The sequence below is a fragment of the Simochromis diagramma genome, unplaced genomic scaffold (assembly GCF_900408965.1).
Source record: "Simochromis diagramma unplaced genomic scaffold, fSimDia1.1 OVJJ01000669.1, whole genome shotgun sequence".
Classification (NCBI taxonomy): domain Eukaryota; kingdom Metazoa; phylum Chordata; class Actinopteri; order Cichliformes; family Cichlidae; genus Simochromis; species Simochromis diagramma.
Window position 1 is genome coordinate 321,648 of NW_024387458.1, and position 7,500 is coordinate 329,147.

Here is a 7,500-nt window from a genome sequence, read left to right on the forward strand (position 1 = left end):
GGGTGTTGAGTTGAGACAAGTTAGGAATATATTATATCAAGTAGGTTGTTGTGTGAGAGAAAAGGGTGGCTAAATAGACAGGGGGCATAAAAAAAATGTACTTCAGCGAGGGGTGGGGCCGTAATTGTTAGCTGAGTTATAAAATGAAAAAAATAACTTTTTCAGTAAGAGTGAATGCTGTTGTAAAACGGAGAGACGTGCAGATGCAGCATAGGGGTTGGTGTGAGAGCGTGTGCAGTGGGTGTGTGAGAGGTTTCAGTAGCGTGTGAGGCTCAAGTGGTGTTGTTGAGAGAGCAGTTCAGGGTGGGGGGGAGAGCGCAAGTTAGTTTGGTGGGTGAGAGCGGTCAGTAGTGGTGTGAGGAGCGAAGGGCAGTAGTGGGTGGGAGAGCGTTAAGTGGTGTGTGGTGAAGAGCGTGTGGGGAGTGAAATGTGGGTGAGAGCGTTTCAGTAGTGTGTGTGAGAGCGTTTCAGTAGTGTGTGTGAGAGCGTTTCAGTGGTGTGTGTGAGAGCGTTTCAGTGGTGTGTGTGAGAGCGTTTCAGTAGTGTGTGTGAGGCGGTTCAGTGGGGTGTGTGAAGGCGTTTCAGTAAGTGTCAGTGGTTGGAGCTAAAAGTTTCATAGTGTGTGGGAGCGTTTCAGTAGTGTGTGTGAGAGGCGTAAAATGTCAAGTGGTGTAGCGTGATGGTGAGAGCTAAATATCAGTAGTGTGTGTGGAGGCTAAAATTTCAGTAGTGTGTGTGAGAGCTTTTCAGTAGTGTGTGTGAAGTGTGTGTGGTGTGTGTGTGGTGGTGTGGTGGTGTGTGTGTGTGTGTGTGTACAGCGTAGTACACACACACACTCACACACTCACACACACTCACACACACACACACACACACTCACACACACACTCACACACACACACACACACACACACTCACACACACACACACACACACACACACACACACACACACTCACACACACACACACACACACTCACACACACACTGAGAGAAACAAAAATAAATGTGTGAAATGAAGCAGTGTGGGTACAAAGCACCACTGTGGAGGAGGAGCTCAGCCAGCAGCATCTTCATTTATTATGTGTGTGAGACGTTTCCATGACATCAGAGGTCATCACATTGACCTCCATTCATCTCCCAACCCTCAGCATGCCCGCCGTCACACTCTGACCGTGCAGTTTATTGGTTGAGGTCATGAGGCCGTGTAAACACGTTTGTCCCCGCGACACGAGTAATCCCTGCTCACACAGGCGGCGGCGTTCGCCCGCACGCCCGGAGCTTTCTCTGCGGCGGCCTCGGTGATGAAGGACACTCTGTGTAAGTCTGTCACATCCACAGAAACGTGCACACCGTGACCTTCTCAGAGTCGCGTGGAAACGTGATCGATTCAGATCAGGTCAAGAGATGGTCACTGTTGTTTGATCACGTGACGGCGTAGAGACCTGACTGTGATTCAGCAGCTGCACAAACCCACTGATGGCTCAAAGTCATGAAAACACTTCAACCACAGATCAAATGCAGCTGAGCTCACTTAGCTGGACGTTTTTTGCAGTCACTACTAAATAAACTGATCTAAAAATATAAGCCAGTATAGTTTGTTACAATGAGCAGTACAGAGGACATGAGTCCACAGTGAAGACTGCAGACACAAACAGCGACATCACAAAGTCGTCACTGTGTTCGTTTTAGCTTCTGCTGTCATGACTTTGACTTTATTGCTGTAATATCTGCAGAAATACATGTGTGGAGACACAGTCTGCAGACACAAACATGCTCTTCGATCACAACGCAGTTTTTTTATTAATCACATCGTCATCGTCACTGCAGGCTGCAGGAGGTTTCAGGCCTTCATCTGTCTCCTCTTCCTCGTCTCATTCACTTAGCTGGCTGTTGTCTCAGAAGCAGTTAAACGCTGTAATAACCTGTAATTGAAAGGTCAGAACTCAAACTCTCCCCCGTCCTCCTCTCTGACAGATGGAGAGGTGGACGCCTCATTAATCGACTCCAATCGTGTTTGCAGCCCTCTCCAACAAAACTCATTCCTGTGTTTATTCAGCATGGCGTGCGAGCTCTCGTCACATTATCCAGTTGTCAGAGCCGGTTAGCTCGGAGCTCACGCACACAGAGACTTGCTAAAGTCGTCAGGTTCCCTCTGACAGACTCGGAAAAAGGCCAATTTTCCAAATGCGAGTGCGCGAGAGCAGCAGCAGCTGGACAAAAGGCGCCCCGATAAAACGAGCTGTAATTACAGCTTTTAACGAGCAAACAGCAATTTCATGGAGAGATAGAAACCCAAAGCCTTAATTCACCTCGTCAAACCCAACAGAGGAACAACAGCAGCCTGTGAGGAGAGATCAGCAGAAGATGGTCGTGAGCGCCGGGATCACGATGTTTCCCTCGTCTCTGAGATCCTGAGTAGAGCAGACAAACAACACAGCGAGTCATTAAACATGATGCAGGTTGTTTTGTGGGACTTTCAGGCATGTAAGTCGATTTGTTTGCAGCAATATTAACGTGCTTATAAAAACAGTGAGCGTACCGTTCATGGCCTGCAGGGGGCGACCTTTCGCAGCTGTGACGTGCAGGTAGTTACAGATTCAGGGTTTCACGTGAGCTTCGTGTGTTTCAGACGTCAGTTTGAGCTGAAACACAAACTGAATGAAAATGAACTGACGTGACACTAAACACACAGCTGCACAGATGTTGCTCCTTAAAGTCGTTTAATATGTTAAACCAACATGGTTTTAATAAAATGCTTTAAAGCACCAGCACACGAGGACGCTGTGACCTACGGTGATGTTGCTGTGTGCTGCTTTTCTGTTGGGAAGGGGTCAGAGGTCACGGGATCGATGATCTGTTTTTCCTCGGCGCTCCCTCCACCGTGCATCTGTATCATGGCTCGTTCCCCTGGCGGTCTGCGGCCGGCTCCTGTCGGCTCCACGTCTGACGTCTGTTTACAGGACGGTAATTACGTGATGCTTAATTAGCTGCAGTAAAAGGGGCGCTGCGGTCTGGAGATTGGCATCACTGAGCGGCCAGTCGGCGTCCTCGCGAGGCCAGAGGACGGCCGGAGGGAGCGACAGAGGACGCGAGGGAAAGGAGATAAGATTGAGTCAGAGCGGCAGCGTGGGAGAGAAGCTCGACCCCGCTGTCCCATAAACAAACATTTAGACTGAAGCTGGAAAAAAAATGCAGTTTTAACTTGTTTTCTTCTTCTCTCGTCTTTTTGTTCAGATGCCTCTAAGCTGCAGAACCCCAGCAGGAAGCAGTCTGTCTCCAGAAGTCTGAAACATCTCTTCAACTCCTCCAACAAGTTTGTAAAGACACTGAAAAGGTCAGAAGCTGCTTCTCCACGACGAGCCTGAGGACGCTCTCGGCTTCACTGTAACCTTCATAGGCTTCCCGTTCTTGTGGCACCAGCATCACGTTCATTGGTTTAGGTGTGGCGGGTGGGAATTCTCGCAGTAGCACCTCCATGTTTTAGTGGAAATATGTGGATCCAGTTCCCATGGGAACCAGCTCAGTCTTGGTGGATGTTGCAGGAGTTTTCTTGCAGCCATCCCTCCCATAGACACTGATGCCCTGCTGGTATCAACAGTAGTTCTCTTGGGTGGAATTTCTTGTGGTAGTCCTGCAGTGACATCAGTGGCTCCAACTTGGCGCCTGAGCTTTTCAGGACTGCTGATTTAGTTTCTTGTGTCTTTCTTATTTAAAAGTCTCTGATTGGTTTCAGTGACTCACACCACAACATAAAGTTGTTTCAGGAAGTTGAAACCACTGATGTCAGCGCGATGACGGACCACAGCAAGAAAGCTGCAGCAGGAAGCAGAGACACAGGAAACAGAATAACAAACATCTTTATCCTAATTTAACTCAGTAAACTCATAAAATGATCGTTTTTCAGACCGAATCTGATTAAACTGTAAAGTGCATCATTAGCATAAGCACGCTTTCCTTTCTATTCACCTGTGCGGACCGCACCATCCTGTGCGTGCAGGGGGATCTACCTGGCGGCTGTGTTCTACCATAAGGACAGTTTACTGGTGACGGCCGAGGAGCAGATCCCCATCGTGGAGGTGGATGACTCGTACAGCAGCTCGCTCATGCAGGACTTCCTGTGGTTCACAAAGGTACGCAAATATAACCTCATCATCTTCGTCATCATCGTCGCCTGTCCGGCAGCTCTGAATGAGCCCTCTGCTCCTCACACCCTTTCCTCTCATCATGTGTCGTATTTATTTCTGCTGCTGGGTCTCGGCTGTCTTTTATTCCCAGCAGGCAGCTGGTTTGGACATAAATGTCTGAACAGTTCACGTCTTGTTTCAGGGTTTTGGTCTCCCTCCAGCCTCTCTGTACTGCCACACTTCTCTGTTTCTAAAGACTGTGGGTTTGAACCTGCGAAAAATGAGTCACGAGGTTCAGCGTAACGAACCGAATCGCTGCAGCGCTACAACCTGCAAGTCTGCTGTAACTGAAGGGCTTCTGTAGGGAAGCTGCCAGTGTGACCAGTGTGACCAGTGTGACCAGTGTGTGCGAGCTGGAGTCATAATGGCTGCTTCAGCCCTCAGCAGCTTTTGCTTGGTTGTAGTAAGAGGGTGGAGGAGGAACGGCAAAGGATTAAAGTGTGTTAATGGACAGTTTTTCACACGCTGTGTCTCTGATGTCAACTTCCCGTTTGTGTGTCTGCAGCTGTCCTGCATGTGGGAGGACGTCCGGTGGCTGAGACAGAGCATGTCGGTGTCCATGTCGTCGTCCTCCACCCTGCAGGCCAGGCACAAGATGCTCACCGCCGCCGGGCAGCTGCAGGTCAGGAAACCGACCAATCAGCTTCAGTGAAAATCACAAACCAAACCTTCAAAGTGACGTCCGACAGGCCGAGCGTGCCCAGAGCCGTCTCAGACCTGTAATCCTGTAATGTTTACCTGCTCCACCCGCAGAACCTCCTGGGAACCCACAACCTGGGCCGGGTCCACTACGAGCCCATCAAGGATCGCCATGGCAACGTGCTGCTGGTGACGATCCGCGACACGGAGAGCCAGCACTCGCTGTTCAGCGGGAAGTGGATGCAGGTGACCAAACTGCAGAGCCAGAGGAAGTCTCTGTCCACACCCGAGGAGCCCTACGCCCTCGACATCCTCATCATCACCATACAGGTGAGGCACAGGCGCGAGTCACCTGACAGGAAGTCCTGAATTTAACCCGTTTCTGTTTCTGCCCTTCAGGACATTTTGGCGTACCAGCGGCGCAGCACCCACCGGCTCGCCCCGGGACTCTACCTGGGCTACCTGAAGCTCAGCAGCTCCGTGGACCAGATCAAGGTCCTGGTGTCCCAGCGGACCCCCAACATGCTCTGCCACACCCGCGTACGAGACAACGCCAACGTGTCCAGGTACGCTTACCTCAGTGCTGAATAACAGCTGCATTGAATGAGGCGAGTGCACGACGAGGGTGGGAGACGGGGTCAGTGCTCTCAGCTGAAGGAGCTGAGAGGAGGAGGGAGGAAGGTTTCCAAGCTGTTTCATGTCAGTGAGGTCGCTCGCTCTCAGACTGCGGGGTTGTTGAATGGCGAGCTCTCAGTTTGGTGCTGTTTCCGTGTGAAATGTAGAGCGAACGCTGCTTTGTTCCTGCAGCAGCACACGTGGCTGAAATCAAATGAGGTTCCTCTGCAGGGCGGCTGGGTCGACGTCTGATTAGGACGGCTGCCCGGAGCCTGTGGCGGGTTGGAAAACTGGAAGGGATTTCCTGGTTGATCCAGAACATGCTGGGGGAATACCTCATCTGGCCTGCGAGCACCTTGGAATCGTCCGGGAATATCTGGAAAGTTTTGCTGGCAAAATGGACGTGTGCAGCTCCCTCATTGGTCTGTCACCCGTGTAACTCGACTTTGGATAAACAGAGGAAGAAACAAAGGAAGGAACTAAAAAGGAAGCAAGTAACAAAGAGACTGAAGAAAAGAAGAAAATGGACCAAGGAAGAAAAACAGGAAGAAGGAACAACACAGGAAGAAGGTAACCAATGAAGGAACAAGTGAAGAAACTTTACAAAGAAATAAAAGAAAAAAAAAGAAAAACATGGAAGATGCAAACACAGCAACCAGGAAGGAAGGAAAGAAGAATCTAACAAGCTAGGAACGGAAGGAAGCGATGAACAAACCAACGAAGGAGGGAACTAACGATGAAAAGAGGGAACCGAATTTAATCTTGCCGCGTTACCTCGTGAAGCTCCAGCACCAGTTGGTTCCTACTGTGAGCTAAAGTCAGTGTGAGATGTTCGGCGTGTCCTCGCTCGGACTGATCGAGGATCAACATCGTATTCCTGCTCGTCGACTTCCAAGAATATGTGCGAGCTCGGCAGCTCGGCGTGGTCGAAGAATGGAAGAAACGGGAGAGAAAAGAGCTGCTGCTGTGTTTTTGAGTGTGTGAGCCGGCGTGCAGATGAAGCTGGTGTTGATTTGTCGGTTTCGGTTAGCCGAGGCGCGCGGAGACCCCGCCCTGCGGTCCGCAGGAAGTCTCTGACGGCATCAGTGACCCGCCTCTGTCTGTGTGTGCTGTCCAATCAGAGAGGAGTGGGACTGGATCCAGACGCTGGCAGCTGCAGGAGAGAAGGAGGACGGCCAGGGGGCGGGGCCCCGGGCAGAAAGCCACGCCCCTTTACTGTACTATGAGCTGCAGACGGCCATCAAGTCCCTGCTGAAACACATCAACCTACCTCTGCACCAGGTACGCACGCCTCACACAGCACGCGGCTACGGCCATAGTTACTCTGTACTTATATTACTCTGTACTTATATTACTCTGTACTTATATTACTTACAAATACTTACAGGTAGGAACACTCGAACAACATGAGGGTAAACAGCAGGGAAGGTATTGTTTAGGTTTTCTCTGATACCGGTGCCAAACCGGTACTTTTGAAATGGTGCCGGTGCTTAAAGAATGAAGAACATGTTTTTATTTTTAGCCGTCTCTTTTTTTCTGCAACATACAGTCTATAAGATACTATTTTTTTTACGTCAGAGTAATACGACATTTTTCACCTGAGTGATGGTGACGCCACCGTTGAAAATGGATGGAGATCTTTGACTATGAATTTCGTCCACTTTTTCTTTGGTCATTTTAGCCTTTTTGGCCAGGGTGAAGGGAGCATCTGCCATCAAACAAGAAGACAGCCGCATGTAGCTATGATGATGTTTGCTAGTTCACCTTACCTGCATTAATGTAATAACGTGGTTAGCCTACTCAACGTAAATTACACACGGACAACATTAAGCTACTCACGCAGAGAAGAACGGCTGCTGCTGCATCATCATCCTCATCATTTCTGCTACACTGGCAGGGCTAGGGGCCAGGACTCTCCTCTTCGGGTTCTTGGGGGATGTTGCTAACTCCGGTCCGATAACAGGCACCACACCCGCAGTAGATGCGCTCGGTGTGAGGTCTCGCAGCAAGCTATCAAATACGGGGCATTTCTCGGCTTTTAAAAAAACGCTATGTGTCG

General features: G+C 50.0%; 1 protein-coding gene across 1 annotated transcript in view; it reads left to right on the forward strand.

Annotated features, from left to right (window-relative positions):
• The first annotated feature begins 998 nt into the window (after nt 1-998).
• Nucleotides 999-7,500, forward strand: part of LOC120722996 — a 19,144-nt gene continuing 12,642 nt past the window's right edge. The window contains exons 1-6 of the mRNA XM_040014217.1: nt 999-3,337; nt 4,001-4,133; nt 4,693-4,809; nt 4,941-5,156; nt 5,226-5,392; nt 6,563-6,722. Of these exons, the coding sequence (XP_039870151.1) occupies nt 4,107-4,133; nt 4,693-4,809; nt 4,941-5,156; nt 5,226-5,392; nt 6,563-6,722 (687 nt within the window). The 5' untranslated portion in view covers nt 999-3,337; nt 4,001-4,106. The remainder of the gene's footprint in view (nt 3,338-4,000; nt 4,134-4,692; nt 4,810-4,940; nt 5,157-5,225; nt 5,393-6,562; nt 6,723-7,500) is intronic.